This window comes from Haliotis rubra, unplaced genomic scaffold, assembly GCF_003918875.1.
Source record: "Haliotis rubra isolate DU_JTF1 unplaced genomic scaffold, ASM391887v1 Scf189, whole genome shotgun sequence".
NCBI lineage: Eukaryota > Metazoa > Mollusca > Gastropoda > Lepetellida > Haliotidae > Haliotis > Haliotis rubra.
This window is the reverse complement of record NW_025765880.1, coordinates 175003-194960: the sequence shown is the minus strand read 5'-3', so window position 1 is coordinate 194960 and position 19958 is coordinate 175003. Positions and strand designations below refer to the sequence as shown.

General features: G+C 40.3%; 2 protein-coding genes across 5 annotated transcripts in view; one reads left to right on the top strand and one right to left on the bottom strand.

Moving 5' to 3' along the window:
• LOC124274212 (lipid droplet-associated hydrolase-like) overlaps positions 1–19333 on the top strand; it is a 43214-nt gene extending 23881 nt beyond the window's left edge. The window contains exons 1-4 of one of the 3 annotated variants that reach the window (XM_046709537.1): positions 12134–12238; positions 14214–14353; positions 17471–17605; positions 18141–19333. In XM_046709537.1, the coding sequence (XP_046565493.1) occupies positions 14227–14353; positions 17471–17605; positions 18141–18820 (942 nt within the window). In that variant the 5' untranslated portion in view covers positions 12134–12238; positions 14214–14226 and the 3' untranslated portion in view covers positions 18821–19333. Of the gene's footprint in view, positions 1–12133; positions 12239–14213; positions 14354–16527; positions 16889–17470; positions 17606–18140 lie in introns of those variants that run through there. The other 2 variants (XM_046709539.1, XM_046709538.1) reach the window with 2 other exon arrangements.
• LOC124274213 (ubiquinol-cytochrome-c reductase complex assembly factor 1-like) lies at positions 1775–12041 on the bottom strand. 2 transcript variants are annotated; one of them, XM_046709540.1, is made up of 9 exons: positions 11807–12041; positions 10874–10974; positions 9753–9862; positions 7568–7640; positions 6955–7012; positions 4479–4587; positions 3852–3935; positions 3484–3600; positions 1775–3024 (listed from the first exon to the last, which is right to left on the bottom strand). In XM_046709540.1, exons 3-9 carry the CDS (start codon positions 9786–9788, stop codon positions 2881–2883), a joined length of 621 nt encoding a protein of 206 aa, XP_046565496.1. In that variant the 5' UTR covers positions 9789–9862; positions 10874–10974; positions 11807–12041; the 3' UTR covers positions 1775–2880. The 2 variants fall into 2 exon arrangements, with proteins under 2 accessions (XP_046565496.1, XP_046565497.1); XM_046709541.1 differs by lacking the exon at positions 11807–12041 and adding an exon at positions 11553–11766 and having other exon boundaries at positions 9753–9863; positions 10875–10974.
• Positions 19334–19958: the final 625 nt, after the last annotated feature.

Below are 19958 nucleotides of genomic sequence, written 5' to 3'. Positions count from 1 at the left end.
GCCCGGCTCTTGTGGTGTGGGTTCGAATCCCGGATGGATGGATGGATGAATGTATTTAAATTTTTTTGTCATCAAAGCTATAAATCTGATAAGGACTCGATGACTGATCCCCTCGGGTACATTATTTGATTGTCGTGATAGTTCACTGGAAATTTGGTGAGGCGACAAAGAGACCATGAGTGTTTCGACAGACTTGACCTGATTACATTCGATTCATATACAACCACATGTTAGCTCAAAACTGAGTTTTAATAGATCTTCGATCGTCTCATCATTTACTAGAACGTTCTCAAGCAGTGCGTTGTTAAAGTTGAACTTGAAGGACATTATTTATCTTAACGTTAATAATTTATTACATTTTAAGGCATACAGATATCTTAGTCTGAGACAAAAACCTGGCATCAAGGTATAGTCTGTCACTGTCAGGGTTTAGCATTACGAGTCACTATATCCTTATAATTACATATACGAAATATCGTCGCACTTTCTTACAGCCGCAATGTTCGTTCGTTTGAATGCTGAACATACCTAGACTAGACGCATGCCAATACCCTTGACGTCATGTTTGTGTGCACAAGCAGATTCCGTCATAGTATCAAAGTTATTTATAGCGCCAGTGTTGCGCGTAAGTCATTACCCGAGAAGCTGGCGACGCTTGCCACAGCCGGAGCAGAACTCGGCTTGATAAAGAAATAGTCAGTGACAATATTTTCAGGGTGTTTCAATCACTTATGTTCAAAATGAGGTATCGATGATCTCATAAGTATCTATAAACCTCAAGTGTTCTTAGACCTGATCAAGTAGGCTTTATATAACGGGTACCGTAGTCCTGTCAAGGCTTCAGCCATAGAATCTTCCTTGTGGGCAATGACATTTCAATGTTTTACATTAGATGTGGATTAAATCATTGTTCATTTCACCATTTCAGTTGAAAGGCCTTAGATTGTAGGGTCATTGGTTTGTTTGATGCCAGCTTGTGAGCAACCAGTTCTTGGCAATAGAAATCACTGTCAGTTTGAAAGTGTTGCAATGTTTTGATAAATAGTGTTGTAAAAATATCATAAGCAATGGAAGACCTATTTGTTGTCAGCCTATTGTTATACTGCAGGGTAGTCGGTCATACAGACCCTAAACAAATATATACCCAATGCATCCCTTGCAAATCTGGAATTAACTTAGTGTTACCAAGTCTAGATTACCAGTTTCTGATAAATGAAGTCAGTCTCTGGACTCCTTTTTATTATATTTTGCAAGTATAATTTGAGTTAGTCTAACCCAGTGCTAATTGCAGAAAAAGCACCTATTTTGAAGGATCTGTGACAATACTGCCATGTAGCTGTTTATTTTGACTTAATCTGGAATGAAGCCAGTATAAGCTTTAAGGTTGAAGAGCTGAATGTTGGCCGCTTGTAAAGTGCCAGCTACAGAATCAACTACTGATATTGTATATCCATCTAAGAACCATTTGTGATGTCTACCTGTGTGGGAACGCGGGTATGTCGATATGGGGTGACTGTGCATGTGCGATGATGTAGGTGTGTTTAACTGTTGAGAGCAATGAATTTTATTGTTACATAATTTTACTTCAATTATACATATTGATTTTAATGTACAGAGTGTGTTGTAGGCCAACAGTCCGGATGTTAAGTTTACCACACTTTTATATTTGCAAATATTTGCAAACTGTAACACGTGACACTGTGATAATTTTCTTCTTCTTCTTCCTGACTAAAGGTTCATCAGGTGAGATGTAGCCACTAGAAAGTCAACAAAATCACGTTTCTGAGCCATCTGCTCAGAGTTTATTATATTTTATAATTTAGGAAAGCCTGAACAACAAAAAACAACAGTTGTTGACTAATTCTGTGGCTGGACCATTTCTATACAAATACCCGTAATGCATAACACTCTTTATACATTGTACCTGAAGTATCTGTAAAACTCAGGGAGAAATGGTGAGTGTATTGTCAGAATATTAGGACATATGTACCAATAACACTCCTCCATACATATCCTACCATCAACCTACATATACTATGTATATTGTCTCCTATTATCAACTGTTTATACAGAAATCATGCTTCCATGATAAACCTACCACACTGTGTCAATAACAAAGCAATACAAAGCACACTGTGTCACTCTCAACAACTGTTAGAGAACTCGACAGAGGATCTGTTATCATGACTGAAGAATCCAGCTACCTCACGGACAAGTCACCTTCTCACAAATAAATGACAGAAGTCTGATGGCTGTATGTACACAACACAGTTGATTTACTCACAACTGTCTGTCCCGAGTCAGTGGGGTTTGGACAAGTTTAATTTTCTTGTTCACATTTTGACCTTTGGTCTTGAGGTACAGAAGCCTTCTCAGCCTGTTCAGCTTATTGTTGGAGGAAAGCCCAAAGTGTTGCAGATCTCAGATGTTTTCAACCCACAACCATAGGTTTCTGTCATGCTCAAGGGATGTAACTCTGGTTAGAGAATTGCAGTGCACTTGTGAAAGCCTGATGCCTGATACAAGGATGTAACCATGTCAGTACCAGATTCCCCTGGGGTCTGTGGCTGGCTACTGAAACCACACATAAGTTTCACACTGGCAACAAGAGATTGGAGCCGAACCACTGACCCACCTTCAGTACCGCAGTGAATATGGCAGACGTCATGTCTGAGGAAATATCTGAAGACTTGATCAACTTTGTTGATTGAAAGTGGATGACATAACCAGTGGCTGTTTGGGAGAAAGTACAAGGCAGGGCATCAATCCACATGCTGGGACCAGAAGAGAAAGCAACCACACCGAAACACCATCTCTCAATGTTCAAACACTGGGCTATACTGTCTTTGTGAATATAAGTGAGGTCAGACAGGTGAAACATCAAGACACCATCTTCCTGCTGAATATAGCCAGGAGTTTGCTATTGATTTCGTCCACATTGAGTTTGTCCCCATAGAGAGGGAGGAGGGTGACAACCCCACGCCTCAGCATCAGGTCGGAGTCCTGGTGGTCCAGATGGTGAACCTGCAACAGAGGAGAGTCATACACATACATATGTCGATTGCACACAGAAGAACACCTTGATGAAGATTGCCCCAATAATGGAAATATTCCACTGATGAAATGTAAATATGTAAATAATCCAAATACGTAACCAGGTAGACCCATAGCAACGTGATACTAGCACATGCAGGATGGTAATTACTGAAAGAAATAATCACTTGAAGACTCATCCCTTTTACCATTATTTGTTTTGTTATATAATACCACACACCTTCATTCATATTCCAGCTATGTGATGGTGACCTGTTTATAAATCATGTTTGGCAAATTCAGTGATCTACATTATGAGCATTGATCTACGCAACTTGGATGATAGGACAACGGAGTCACGGCACTTGGCAACCTGATGCAGTTCGTCACCTCTTTTGACAAGCAACAATTTCTGAAGATCTTGATGTTCCACCAAGAGAACTGACTCACCTGTTTCCTTATGTACTCCACCATAAGAGCCAACTGGTGAGGTTCCTTGTCTTGACTCCTTTCAAAGAGGATTCTCCATACTGCTCCAGCCAACTCTCGGTCATCTCCCAGGATACCCTGCAGAGACAGCAGTTTCTACGTGAGACCATACATGGTGTACGTCCTGCATGAGAAGTACAAAACTGGTGTCAAGCCACCTTCAGACAACATTCAAAGAGTTGTACTGGCAGTTCTGTTCCAACATATGTCTCCAATATATCCTACACCTACATGCTGTGAAGGATCTAAGTTAGATTTCCTATACAAAACTCAAGGATACTCATCACTAATGCTACTTTCCAGAAAACTTGTCCCACTTGACTACTTACTTCATCATATGAGAAGAGAGCAGCATAGAAGGCAGCACCGAGATCCTGGATGCCCTCTTTCCTTGCGGTCAGTGATGCTGCATTCTGAACAACATGTATCTTATATTTACCAGCATATTATATAGGCCAGATTAAACCCGATCAGGATCTCCCTAATTCCACAAAGCAATGGTATAGCTACAACTACTGTAAATCAAATGGCTTGTGACAGACATAGCAAAAGATGAATGAATTCAACAAATTACACCATTTACAGCTGTATTCAAAGTGTGTCAGAACCTAAATACATTTATCCATAAAGTTATTCCCTAATTTTAGCACAGTATGAAATATCACACTTTATACTTTTCACAGTATCCTTATCAATGTCAAATAGTACACATCACACGTGTATGTATGAATGTTTGATCACTGACAAATGTTTCACTCAGTTTCACTTGAGACATAACATTTGTTGAGTTATCCTCCATCATATTTTATAATTGTTTCAAACAGTATTTGAAATCCAAGAGCACCTAGAAACATAATTAGATGAATCTGGGATTTGGATTCGAACCCATGATCTCAGGCTTCCAAAGGGATGCATCTCTGCTGTGAATTGCTGCACCATCACAGTGTAGAACCTACCCCTAGCTCCTTGCTCCTCCTGTCCACATCAGCCCACATGGCCTCCACCACGCTGTTCCGGACAACACGCCCCTCCTTGCCCAGCTCAGCTAGCCGCACCATACACAACCTAGACATAGTCACATAGTATTGTCACATTACCTGAAGACCATCTACCTGTCATGTATACCTGGACATAGCACTGTGACATTACCTGAAGACCATCTACCTGAAGACCATCTACCTGTCATGTATACCTGGACATAGCACTGTGACATTACCTGAAGACCATCTACCTGTCATGTATACCTGGACATAGCACTGTGACATTACCTGAAGACCATCTACCTGTCATGTATACCTGGACATCATGTCATGACAATATCTTTTGTTTGTTTAATGCAGCACTCAGCAATATTCCAGCTATATTGCAGCGGTCTGTAAATAATCAATCCTGGACCAGACAATCCAGTGATCAACATCATGAGCATCAGTCTATGCAATTGGCATATGATGACGTGTGCCAACCAAGTCAGTGAGTCTGACCACCAGATCCCGTTAGTCAGCCTCTTACAAAGACAAGCATGGGTTACTGTAGACCAATTCTAACCCAGATCTTCACAGGTGTGACAATATCTGACAACCATCAACTTGTCATGTATACCTGGACATCAGGTCATGACAATATCTGACAACCATCTACCTGTCATGTATACCTGGACATCAGGTCATGACTATATGTGACAACCATCTACCTGTCATGTATACCTGGACATCATGTTATGACAATATCTGACAACCATCTACCTGTCATGTATACCTGGCCATCAGGTCATGACAACATCTGACAACCATCTACCTGTCATGTATACCTGGACATCAGGTCATGACTATATGTGACAACCATCTACCTGTCATGTATACCTGGACATCATGTTATGACAATATCTGACAACCATCTACCTGTCATGTATACCTGGCCATCAGGTCATGACTATATCTGACAACCATCTACCTGTCATGTATACCTGGCCATCAGGTCATGACAATATCTGACAACCATCTACCTGTCATGTATACCTGGCCATCAGGTCATGACAATATCTGACAACCATCTACCTGTCATGTATACCTGGCACATCAAGGTCATGACTGGCCATCATATGACTATATCTGACAACCATCTACCTGTCATGTATACCTGGCCATCAGGTCATGACAATATGTGACAACCATCTATCTGTCATGTATACCTGCACATCAGGTCATGACAATATGTGACAACCATCTACCTGTCATGTATACCTGGACATCATGTTATGACAATATCTAACAACCACCTACCTGTCACGTATACCTGGACATCAGGTCATGACAATATCTGACAACCACCTACCTGGACATCAGGTCATGACAATATCTGACAACCATCTACCTGTCATGTATACCTGGACATCAGGTCATGACTATATGTGACAACCATCTACCTGTCATGTATACCTGGACATCATGTTATGACAATATCTGACAACCATCTACCTGTCATGTTATGACAATATCTGACAACCATCTACCTGTCATGTATACCTGGCCATCAGGTCATGACAATATCTGACAACCATCTACCTGTCATGTATACCTGGACATCAGGTCATGACTATATCTGACAACCATCTACCTGTCATGTATACCTGGCCATCAGGTCATGACTATATCTGACAACCATCTACCTGTCATGTATACCTGGCCATCAGGTCATGACAATATGTGACAACCATCTACCTGTCATGTATACCTGGACATCAGGTCATGACAATATCTGACAACCATCTACCTGTCATGTATACCTGGACATCATGTTATGACAATATCTAACAACCACCTACCTGTCACGTATACCTGGACATCAGGTCATGACAATATCTGACAACCACCTACCTGGACATCAGGTCATGACAATATCTGACAACCATCTACCTGTCATGTATACCTGGCCATCAGGTCATGACTTTATCTGACAACCATCTACCTATTCTTTACCTGAACAACATGTTATGACAATATCTCATGACCATCTACCTGTCGTGCATACCTGGACATCATGTTATGACAATGTGACAACTAATTTAAAATAACAAATCACTTGCATGATGATTGGTTTTGTAACAGTACACATACAGATATGTCCAGCAGTATCTGAAGGATCCTGTCTGTACGGTCTATGCACTGACGCCAGGCCATCATAGCCCTAACTAATCAAAGTGCATCTTGACACTCTTATGCTCTAATTCAGCTTGAAAGTCAAATTCTTAAAATTAAAATCATCAATTACTAATAAATTCAATATTATGAAGACTAATTCTATCTCACATTTTGCATTTCTGCTAACAGCTCTCAATGCAGAGTGGAAACAAAACTTAGAACAGGCTTACGACTATTGTAGCCCAGAGATTGCTTCATGCAGTGGGACCCTGCACTGCAAGAGTATCTAACTTACCAAACATGCAACTCTGTGACAAGGAACCAGGAGTTGAATGTATCAGGCAGGTCCAGATCTACAATAGAGGTGACATCTTCCTCACAAATATATTCTCACATTTGACACAGACAGACAGACACACATATATATATACACAGAGAGAGAGAGAAAAAAATCTCACCCGCGTGTCTTTTGATATCAAATATATCACCACAAATAAATAAATGTGAAAAAACTCTGAGGCTTGCTGTGGAGTTTTTTCACTTTATCAATGAGCGATATCTACTGTGGAAACCAGTATTGGATCATAAGGTTATCCCTCAATTGAGACTAACATTAACATATGGCAATGTGTTACCATGGATAATGTAACTCCAGCACCCTTGCATGATAACTAAGAATAAATAGTTCATATAGAATATTTTCATAACCGATTCTGCCAAATATGCAGAAATCGATCATTAGCATGCCATGCAAAATGAACTCAATTTCCAGTGTGAAGAACAAAACCATCTTTGGCACTTGGAACCTCTTCAATATTTTATGCATGAATTTAAGGGGCAGTGGTACCCTCATAGATTAAAAGGGGCGCATCCAAGAGTGTGCCATTATAGGAAGCTACTATACATACCCTGAAACATTTGTTTCAAGTCAACCTGAGCCTGACAGCAGACGTACATGTTGTATCCTGACAGCTTCAGTTTCTGGAGAAGACAAAACTACTGTCCCTGAAACAGGCTTGTAAGGGACACCAAAACTGGTGTCTCATGATGGCTAAACACCTTAAATTCTTAGTTCTCACTGCCATTAAAACAAATGTGAGGACACCCCTTACATGTCATGTCAGGATAACCTTTCTTTCAACCAATCAGATTATTGCTTATCATTCCTTGTCATGCAATTCTGAAAAGGAATTACATACAACAGTTTGGGGCTGTAGTCCTGAATCCATCTGAATCATCTATCTGTTCCTAACGTGGCATAAACATATCAAAAGATGAGACTTACCTCATAAGTACAGTCATACCAGCCAGGTCTATTAGGCCAAAAGGTTCTTTGCTCAGTTTTTCAGATTTCGAAAATTGTCAAATTATTCCTAAAAAAAAGTGTATTGGAAGATCTGATTCCAATGAGATTACATAATGGCTGCTGAGGCTTATGAAGGGGCTTTACTTCAGACCTCAATAATCACATTCCAGCATTAATTTAGACCTCTATCCATGTGACCTTGAGTATTTAAATCAAAGTGATAATTACTGAAGTTTCTATGTTCAAATACCTATGGGTGATAAGAGTTTTCAGTTACAGTAACACCTAATCACCAGCACACAAAGTCAGACGCCTAGACCGCTCAGCCACCGCGGCTTCCACAAAATGGAAGTCGGACAACTGGTAGTCTAGAAGCCATGCTGGCTGAGCGGTCTAGGCGTCTGACTTTGTGTGCTGGCGATTAGGTGCCTGACTCTGAGGGTGTGGGTTCGAATCCCGGATGGGACTAAACCCCAAAAGTACTAGAATCTGTACTTTACTAAGGTGTAATCCCAAATATAACATATGTTACATGGTATTCCTTTATTACTAAAATTACATGTCTAAACACTGATTTGCAACGATAAAGATTTTGGGGATTGTCTACCAAGTCCAGTTTATACCTTTAGTCATGTCAACCATGTTCAATGTCAATTAACCTAACAAGGACTCTGGTTTATAGAAAAAGTCTCCAGCAACATTTGTTGGTATTAAAATGCAATCAAAAAGATCTGGTGGCTATTTTTGTTGAATATGCATACTGAGCCCTAAGGTTGTTCACAATATTTGCCACTAGATTGTCTGGTCCAAATAAGATCATTAACTGGACACTGTGATTGTCCTTAAACGGTTTTCATGACTTATCCTGCCATCAAGTTTTCCGCAGTGTTGCTTAATACTGCACTCAGCAATATTCCACATACAGTGAAACCTGCCAACACCAGCACCTATCTAATCCGGCACACTGTCAAAACCGGCATAAAAGTTTGGTCCCGCCATTTTACAACGATATTATGATCATTAAAACATTGTCTAATCTGGCACCTGTCTATTCCGTATTCCGGCACGACTTTCCCGTCCCAACAAGCAATTTTAACTGTCATTAACACTGTCTAAACCGGCATGGGTATGAGCAGTCCAATCAAGGACCCATAATCCAATACACTAAATAATCCTCTTGGCACGCTAGATAATCAGGAAGTAGTGATTGCGCGGTGAATCAAACGCTGTAAGTCAGCATGGGTATGAGCAGTCCAATCAAGGTCCCTTAATCCAATACACTCCTCTCGGTACACTATATTATAGAGATAAAGAGACTGACGAGTGTAAATGGCAGCCATGTTGGAAAATGATCGTAACTGTCTAAACCGACATTTTATTCGGTCCCATGGGGTGCCGGTTTAGACAGGTTTCACTGTATATGATGGAGGTCTCATACTAATCAAGTCTGGACCAGACAATGAAGTGATTGACATCACAGGCATCACAACTAGGATATGGCTTGGTATCAGCCAAGTCAGAGAGCCTCACCAGCCTATCCCAGTAGTTGGCAAGCAGGGGTTGCTGAAGGCCCATTCTAATCCAGATAATCAGGAAGTAATAATGAGTCCAAACATCAAAACAACACAATCTTAAAGTGAACATGGTGAATAATATGCACATTAGTGTGTGCAATGACAGTCTTAGTAGTGAAACCTCCTCCACTGTGCTTTATTAGGTTCCACTCCCCAAATTGTCGTGATATTGGTCGCTACACCAAGTACAGAGTTGGTATTACTATCACTTACCACTTTAGGATATTTCAATTTGCCAGTAATCCCCATCTGGTTCTTGGCTCTCTCCCACAAACTGGGCCGCTCCACTGTCAATTTTCATTGACATGCACCTGACTGATGGAATACTACCGACAGTTTATATACAGAGGATACTAAGCGACCTTCCAACTTGAATACAAACTTTTCATGAGGATCATGCATCAAACTGCTGAAAAGCTTGTGCAAAATATCGTTGCATGTGAACAATGATTTGGTATCAAATTGATTGACAATAATCTTTTCAAAAAGCAGGGCAATAGTTCATGTGTAAACAGTACCTTTAAACAGTTTGGAATATTTTACAAAATCTTGTTTGCTGTAATATATTACACTGCAGTATCTTCCACAGGCGAGTAATTAACAACAGTCTGTAATTATTGCTATATTGCTTCCATAACTTCTACTATGGTAACATAAACTACATTTTAAAAATTAACCTTGTTATACCCCTATTAAGAATCTTTGTGTGGTTAATCCCTTCATGAAATTAAACAATACGGCCAAAAAAAATAAATGTTGTGGTTCCGATTTCCTACATTTCAGAACTAGGGTAGGTAGGTAGGGGTTTTGGTTTTTTGCCAAACATTTTACATTACTCATGTGTCAGAAAATAAATTTAATCTATTATGTGGTGAGTAAAATTGTTAGGCTCGGCGGGAATATTTAGGGTCGGTCGGGAAATCGGAACCACAAGCTTTTTTTTTTTAGGCCTACATAGGGTGACTGATGCTGATCTTAAATACTGACTCATCACATGATCAGTAGTGTCACATGATGAATACGGACTTGCTAGAAAACAAGATGGAGTCGTGTACTATCATTTCACAGTTTCAAGTTATGAGAGAGAGTGAGAGGAGTGATATGATGATTCTTATGGAGAAGCATGTACAATGTGAATATTGGTTAAAGTATTTGCATGTCACGCCGAAGACCAGGGTTTGATTCCCCACATGGTTACAATGTGTGAAGCCCATTTCTGGTGTGTCCCGCTGTGATATTACTGGAATATTTATAAAAGTGGCATAAAACCTCACTCACTGACTACATGACTGCCCCATATAGGGGTCAGCTGAGACACAAGTGACAAAACTCGCACCTGGACATGACACGGATGGTAGGAGGATGTTGTTTGTGCAGCATCAACCTGCTGAGCGCCATACATCGCCCTTCCAGAGCTTCCAATTACACTGCTAATCTGTAATGATAAAAATGAAATATGATGTTAATACTACATATTATTCAGTAAATAGACGAACTGAACTATAAAAGATAAAAAATTATTTACCTTCCCAATTCACAAATGTTATACATGCCCAAGCAGTGTGTGACTTAATTCTCATGTAAAAATGGCGTTAACATTAACTTTTTTTATCATTCCTGTTGCATTTTATCTTAAAAACATAAAAATTAACTGAACTCACAACATAGGAATTAGGATTGTAAAGGGTTGTGAGATTGGAAAGGTGTGTCCATCCCAAAGGTTTTGTGAATGTCTGTTTGATCAGAAATGCCTCTTTAATCAGAATATTGTAAAGGGTTGATGAAAGACGATCCAAGGGTTGATAAAAAAGACGATCCAAGGGCAAATGATGGTGTTGTGGGTGTCTTACCCTGACTAAAACAATGAAACTTTATGACTGAACACACAGTTGAAGCAAATCAGCAGTCATTAGTGAAGCGAGAGTGAAATAGCAGTAAAAGCTGTGACCAGAGAACTGCAGTCTTGCAACTGGAGCTCGTGATGTTCTTCTCCAACAATGACAGTATACTTACGTAACATGTAAAACTTTCCCCATAACCGATGGCTGGACGTCTTAAAAAATTTTAACATTTAGGCTAGAGGTATCAAAAGCATTTTATTTGGCGTAAGGTTGCCCTTATCCACGAAATATATGAAGCAGGTACGGTTGGAAATCTTGTTACACAACCATCTAACTTCTAAGGTTACAGTAGGCACCGTAGAGCTGCTGTCATTACCACAGAGAGTCTGTGGCTTAAGGGACGTGTATACAACAAACATTACCTACCTTTCTCTGAACATAAAACTTTACGAAATGGTGACGACATATCGCCAGTGATGTGGAAAACGTCTTCAGATTGTTCATCGTAATCGAACCGATTTTCACATGTACCACAAGGAACTCTTCTAGTTGAGAAGGCGAATTTCGTAGCGGAAGTTACCCTTATATCAATTACGGAACGAAAACGCCACTATTTTATTTCTTTCGAAGGATCGTCAAGAACAGAACCATAAACTACGTGTTGTGAAATATTTCTTTTACTCTGTCATTTGTGCGTTGGTTTATATGCAACATTATATGGTGCCACATATTTTTGTTATTGTTGTGTGGGGCAAACCGGAAGTTAAATATCCGGAAATAAACGTCACATGGTGTAAACAAAAGTTCCAAAGTGCAAGGTTGTATTTGCTGGGAGGCGGGATCTTCGTAAGCTTCACTGTATGTATTCGCTCAGCTCACATTCATTATAGTGACAACGAGCTTGATCTGTCTTGTTCAATTATTGTGAAAACAGGATTTGTAGGCACGAATACATGTTATCGTAGATTTTCGATCTTTTATGTCCAAAATGTCCCTGCGCGATATCACCATGGTGATCAGTTCACCAGTTTTTTAGTACAAAACATCAGTTTTTCAGGTACAAAGTGAAGTTTACATGGGTTGCCATGGATAAGGGTCGGTGACAATCACTTTTTTTGGTATTAATTGATAATATAATATTATACTAGTATGGTTATGACCATACCGGCTTTAAGGAGAACAGGTCAAAAGGGCCAAAGGACAAAAGGGCCAACATTGAAGAAGTCAAAAGGGCCAAAAGTAAAAAAGGACAACGAAAACTCAAAAGGGCCAAAGTTTTAAAAAGTAGATTAGAAGAAGTTCATTACAAGCTGTTGGAGTAGTTCTAATCCTACACATCCTAAACATATCAGAGTGTCTCAGTGTTGTTTATTTAAAACATCTCAGAGTGATTAAGTGTTTATAAGTGTAAACGAAAAGTAATGGAAGCTATCCACATCAAATATTCCAAACTGGAGTTGAATAGGGACCAGGGTGTCTTCCTTCCCAATGCTTTGTGCATGAACTAATTTCCCTCCAACAATGGTGTTTACCAAAACATGCTGTACATCCCATCGCCTATTGTACATCCCAATCACCTAATCTCTATCACTGTATATCCATTACTGGCTTCCATCTGTGGTCATTCACTCTATGTAAACATGTTGTACAAACAGTATGTATACCCTATTTTACTTAATCCCCTCACCAATCTGTTGTAATAACAACTCTGTGGCTTTATGTACATACTATATATATGTTTGTAAAAACAACTGTGTGGCTTCCTGTACATACTATAAATACCTCTGTAACTATTCACTGTCATTCACTTAATGAAGGGGCAAGTTTTAGCCCAGAAACGTTGTGTGTAAATAACAAAAAAGTTGCACATCCATATCAAGTGTGTTGTATTACCCTACCAACTTCTAAATGCCTATCAAACATCAAATTACAAGAAGTTTTATACAGGCACTGGATAATTACACTAGTCAGTTATCTAAACAGATTATCTAAACAGATTAACAGTAGTGGTTAAGTGTTTATGTTGTGAGTATAGTCAACCATACAACTGTTTCTGTAATGATTACATGAGGTTTTAACAGAGTCATGGGTGTCAATTTCACTAGTTAGTAATCTAAACATCTTAGATTAATGTTTTAATTAGTTGTGATTATTCACATATATAGTTGTGATAAACTTAATCTGTACACCTAAAACATGGTAACAGTACGGACATATAAATTTAGCACAATCAGCTTTTCACTTACTTGAGATCTGCAATTCTAATATGTACTTTCAATGATGTTTTTTATTATCAAAACTTAATACAATTAGAAAAATAACAACACATATAATTTTTTTATGATTACACTCTTCATAAAAATGACTCATATAGTGAACTTTAACTGCAGTTAAAGATGTGTGAAATAGGAATCAATGAACACCTGTTACATCGAATTTAGATTCAACTTGACTAATGGCGCCACCACATCAGTGGAATGATGATGATGTCTATTGTGAACTTTAACTGAAGTAAAAGATGTGGGAATTAGGAACATTTGAATCACTTATGAATATTTCATCACATATTGATCAACACTCGAATGTATGATGATCACACTATATATTATTACCGGTACTTTTGTTACTTTTTACATATTGATACAAATATAATAAAACATATAAAATATATCTTAGTTTGTATGTTCTTTTGGAATTTGATCTATGGCCCTTGTGACTTTTTGTTGGCCCTTTTGACTTTTTCAATTTTGGCCCTTTCATCCTTTTGCCCTTTTGACTACAACCCGCTTTAAAAGAGTGCCATTGTTAACAATTTAAATTGTTCACTCTACAGACATCTTCAAGCCATGGAAAAGGACAGTGGAATGAGGTCGGAGTTTCAGTCAGTCATGGGAGTAGATACTCATGTACTCAAGTTTGGAGAATTGCCTCCCCCAAGTCACCACACCCCTTTGTTGTTCCTCATCATACCAGGTATAGGGTACAAGAAACAACATAGAGAAACTGCCCCTCACGTCACCACACCCCTTTGTTGTTCCTCATCATACCAGGTATAGGGTACAAGAAAGAACATAGAGAAACTGCCCCTCACGTCACCACACCCCTTTGTTGTTCCTCATCATACCAGGTATAGGCTACAAGAAAGAACATAGAGAAACTGCCCTCCGCCACCACACCCCTTTGTTGTTCCTCATCATACCAGGTATAGGGTACAAGAAAGAACATAGAGAAACTGCCCCTCACGTCACCACACCCCTTTGTTGTTCCTCATCATACCAGGTATAGGCTACAAGAAAGAACATAGAGAAACTGCCCCTCACGTCACCACACCCCTTTGTTGTTCCTCATCATACCAGGTATAGGCTACAAGAAAGAACATAGAGAAACTGCCCCTCACGCCACCACACCCCTTTGTTGTTCCTCATCATACCAGGTATAGGCTACAAGAAAGAACATAGAGAAACTGCCCCTCACGCCACCACACCCCTTTGTTGTTCCTCATCATACCAGGTATAGGCTACAAGAAAGAACATAGAGAAACTGCCCCTCACGCCACCACACCCCTTTGTTGTTCCTCATCATACCAGGTATAGGCTACAAGAAAGAACATAGAGAAACTGCCCCCTCACGCCACCACACCCCTTTGTTGTTCCCTCATCATACCAGGTATAGGGCTACAAGAAAGAACATAGAGAAACTGCCCCCTGCCCCTCACCACACCCCTTTGTTGTTCCTCATCATACCAGGTATAGGCTACAAGAAAGAACATAGAGAAACTGCCCCTCACGCCACCACACCCCTTTGTTGTTCCTCATCATACCAGGTATAGGCTACAAGAAAGAACATAGAGAAACTGCCCTCACGTCACCACACACCCTTTGTTGTTCCTCATCATACCAGGTATAGGCTACAAGAAAGAACATAGAGAAACTGCCCCTCACGCCACCACACACCCTTTGTTGTTCCTCATCATACCAGGTATAGGCTACAAGAAAGAACATAGAGAAACTGCCCCTCACGTCACCACACCCCTTTGTTGTTCCTCATCATACCAGGTATAGGCTACAAGAAAGAACATAGAGAAACTGCCCCTCACGCCACCACACCCCTTTGTTGTTCCTCATCATACCAGGTATAGGCTACAAGAAAGAACATAGAGAAACTGCCCCTCACGCCACCACACCCCTTTGTTGTTCCTCATCATACCAGGTATAGGCTACAAGAAAGAACATAGAGAAACTGCCCCTCACGCCACCACACCCTTTGTTGTTCCTCATCATACCAGGTATAGGCTACAAGAAAGAACATAGAGAAACTGCCCCTCACGCCACCACACCCCTTTGTTGTTCCTCATCATACCAGGTATAGGGTACAAGAAAGAACATAGAGAAACTGCCCCTCACGCCACCCACACCCCTTTGTTGTTCCTCATCATACCAGGTATAGGCTACAAGAAAGAACATAGAGAAACTGCCCCTCACGTCACCACACCCCTTTGTTGTTTCCTCATCATACCAGGTATAGGCTACAAGAAAGAACATAGAGAAACTGCCCCTCACGCCACCACACCCCTTTGTTGTTCCTCATCATACCAGGTATAGGCTACAAGAAAGAACATAGAGAAACTGCCCCTCACGCCACCACACCCTTTGTTGTTCCTCATCATACCAGGTATAGGCTACAAGAAAGAACATAGAGAAACTGCCCCTCACGCCACCACACCCCTTTGTTGTTCCTCATCATACCAGGTATAGGCTACAAGAAAGAACATAGAGAAACTGCCCCTCACGCCACCACACCCCTTTGTTGTTCCTCATCATACCAGGTATAGGCTACAAGAAACAACATAGAGAAACTGCCCCTCACGCCACCACACCCCTTTGTTGTTCCTCATCATACCAGGTATAGGGTACAAGAAACAACATAGAGAAACTGCCCCTCACGCCACCACACCCCTTTGTTGTTCCTCATCATACCAGGTATAGGCTACAAGAAAGAACATAGAGAAACTGCCCCTCACGCCACCACACCCCTTTGTTGTTCCTCATCATACCAGGTATAGGCTACAAGAAAGAACATAGAGAAACTGCCCCCTCACGCCACCACACCCCTTTGTTGTTCCTCATCTATAGGCAAGAAAGAACATAGAGAAACTGCCCCTCACGTCACCACACCCCTTTGTTGTTCCTCATCATACCAGGTATAGGGTACAAGAAACAACATAGAGAAACTGCCCCTCACGTCACCACACCCCTTTGTTGTTCCTCATCATACCAGGTATAGGGTACAAGAAACAACATAGAGAAACTGCCCCTCACGTCACCACACCCCTTTGTTGTTCCTCATCATACCAGGTATAGGCTACAAGAAAGAACATAGAGAAACTGCCCCTCACGTCACCACACCCCTTTGTTGTTCCTCATCATACCAGGTATAGGCTACAAGAAACAACATAGAGAAACTGCCCCTCACGTCACCACACCCCTTTGTTGTTCCTCATCATACCAGGTATAGGCTACAAGAAACAACATAGAGAAACTGCCCCTCACCAGTCATTATGAACTTCAAACTCCATTCTTCTATCACATTTTGCTTTGGGAGAATCAAAAACAACCCGTTCATTTGTAAGTTAAACTTTCTATGCAGGTCATGCAAGTACTGAGTTGGTGATGTTTGCTATTCAGGTCATTTGGAGATGTATATTTGGTTTTTGCACCTGAAAGTCACAAAGTTGTTTTACAACATACACAACAAACCAAATATATGGACCATTTATAATCATGATCACAATGTCAGGAAAGAAGATTACAAATGGTCATATTTATTTTAAAACTTCTTTTGACCCGTTTTACTGCTGAAGAATATAATCAGGAGCTGTTAGTTGAGAATAGTTAACTTAAGGGTTTGTTCAGGACTAACATATGAACATGTCTGATATATGTAAAAACTCCAGTTGATGTTAAAGTGGATGTTTGGAAAGTGAGATGTTTTAAGCGAAATGTACTGCTATCAGCAAATGCTGGAGGAATCATGTCATCAGTTGTTTCCAATTGCACCATGTATGTTGAGTTCCATGTTTGTGTGTTGCAGGTAACCCAGGTATCATCGAGTACTACGAGGAGTTCATGAGGACGCTGTACCACCTGAGTCGGGCCCCAGTCTGGGGCATTGCCCATGCTGGACATGTATCAGTTCAAAATCACACATCAAGTTTAACTGATCTAGGTAGTAGAATAACATTGTTATCAGTTCTCATGTAAAGGATACCGATAGAGTGAAAAACTGATAGTATGTCATAAGGATATTTTAAGAGGTATTGAGAACTATGCAAGCCAGTAAAGCACTACAACATATTCTATTTCCTATTTCAATCCACAAGGCACAGCAAAGCATTACCTTGTGCAGAAAACACACATGCAACACACCATTTTGTCAGAAGAGACATAGTGTTATCAGAATTTAAATATTCTCAACGACATGAAATGGTGTCGTTAAACTGTCCACAGGCAAATTTTCGCCCTAATATGTTTGAGTCACAAGATAGGCTGTGATGTCATGAATATGATTGTTTGATCAGCATTGTAGAAGCTGGTGAGTCAGTTATGAAGCATACAACTTTATGAACAACAATTTCTTGTTTATTGCATATAGCAACATTTTGATTTAGATTATTACAACGCTACCTAACTTGATGACTTAAAGAAGTATATAAAAATGCTTATCAAGATTCAAACGAAGTTGGATTTTCCTTCCATTTCAGTTCAACTGCCCCCAGATGAATTCAGCCTTCAAGGTCAGATTCGTCACAAGGTCGCATTTGTGAAACAGAATGTGCCAGAGCATGTGAAGGTCGTCATGATAGGTCATTCCATAGGCTGTTACATTATTCTCAAGATGATGGACTCTCTTCGCAGACACCATGTCTTACGATGTTTCATGCTTTTCCCTACAATCGAGCGCATGGCCGTGTCACCACGTGGGCTGTATGCCACGCCGTTTCTGCGCTACTTCCGCTGGATGGGAGTGTTGGTGTCTAAGTTCCTCTCCTACTTCTCCCCTCACATGCAGTACAGACTCATCCTCCGCTTCTTCAAGAACAGGAAAGCTCCGGAATGTGCCCTCAATGCTTCCATGAACCTGTTTGACCCATCTTGTGTAAATAATTTCACCTTCATGGCTATGCAAGAAATGGATGAAGTCAACAAACTGCCCAAAGAACTTGTCAAGAAATATTTATCCAAATTAAGCTTTTACTATGGCTCTAATGACCATTGGTGTCCCAAAGAATATTTTTACCAGATGAAGAAGAGATTTCCGCACGCTGATCTCCAGTTGTGTGAGCATGGTTACTCGCATGCGTTTGTACTTGATGCCAGTGTAGAGATTGCTCACACTGTGTGGGACTGGTTACAAGGAGACTTGCACAAACTCAACGATTGAGGGTGTGACCACAAACAATGACACCTTTGTACATTTCTCATAGACAGTGCAGTAGAATAACATGACAGGAATTGTGTGTGTTCATGAGTTTATGCATATATTTTTTCTTCAGATGTTTATGTCTACCTCCTGTTCAACAGATTCAGCTTTTGCTGTCAAAACTAAAGAATGGAAGCTGAGCATGTTTGGAACCAATGAAGACTGGCGATGTGTCATTCTTGTGGCGTAATCATTCTCCTGGTCAAGATAATTTATGATTGAATTCCTCAATATTCACATTAATCAAGGTAGGAAAAATTGGTGTTCCCACTTTAATCTGTGAAGCTTAGTTAATGATTAAAGAAGACAAATGTGTGACATTCAGCACAAAAATGCAACTTCAGCCGAGCCCATTCTGTTCTCAGCAAACAGTGGTCAGTGGGTGTGGCCTAATTTCTGTTTGTCCTCAAATTCAATGCCACAGAAGTCCTGCCAACATATTTCTTGTTGAATGAACTGCTATTTTCAGACTTATACTTTTGTTTGTTTTGTCTTCCAACCCACCTGTAATGGAAATACATCTTTATTGTACTCGGGAAGATCTGGGTTAGAATTGTTCTTCAGCAACTCATGCTTGTTGTAAGAGGCTACTAACGGGATCGGGTGGTCAGGCTCACTCACTCAGTTGACACAGTATCCCAACTGCGTAGATCAATGCTTTTGCTGTTGATCACTGGATTATCTGGTCATATAGCTGGACTATTGCTCTGTGTGTGTGTGTGTGTGTGTGTGTGTGTGAGTGAGAGACATCTAACAGGCTAACCCACAGCAGTTGAAAGTTTAGTCATCTATGGTACTCATGGTAATGTATATGAGAAATATTTCCTGGTTATCAATTAAGGAGAGTGTGTGATACCTGGGTCATAGACACCAAGGTGTCAACAGGACTGACAGTCGGATCGAGGATGAAGGAATACCCTCCAACAAACTATTCTATCAGTTGACATGGAACATGTTCATTTATCAGTTGTTAAAACAACATTTATATATCTGCTGTCTGTTGTACAGTTCCTAATTGGATGGTGCATTCATTTCTGTCACTTTGGCCAAAATTCAAATCTCGGAATCCAGAAAACCCAAACATTGCCCTGGAGAACAA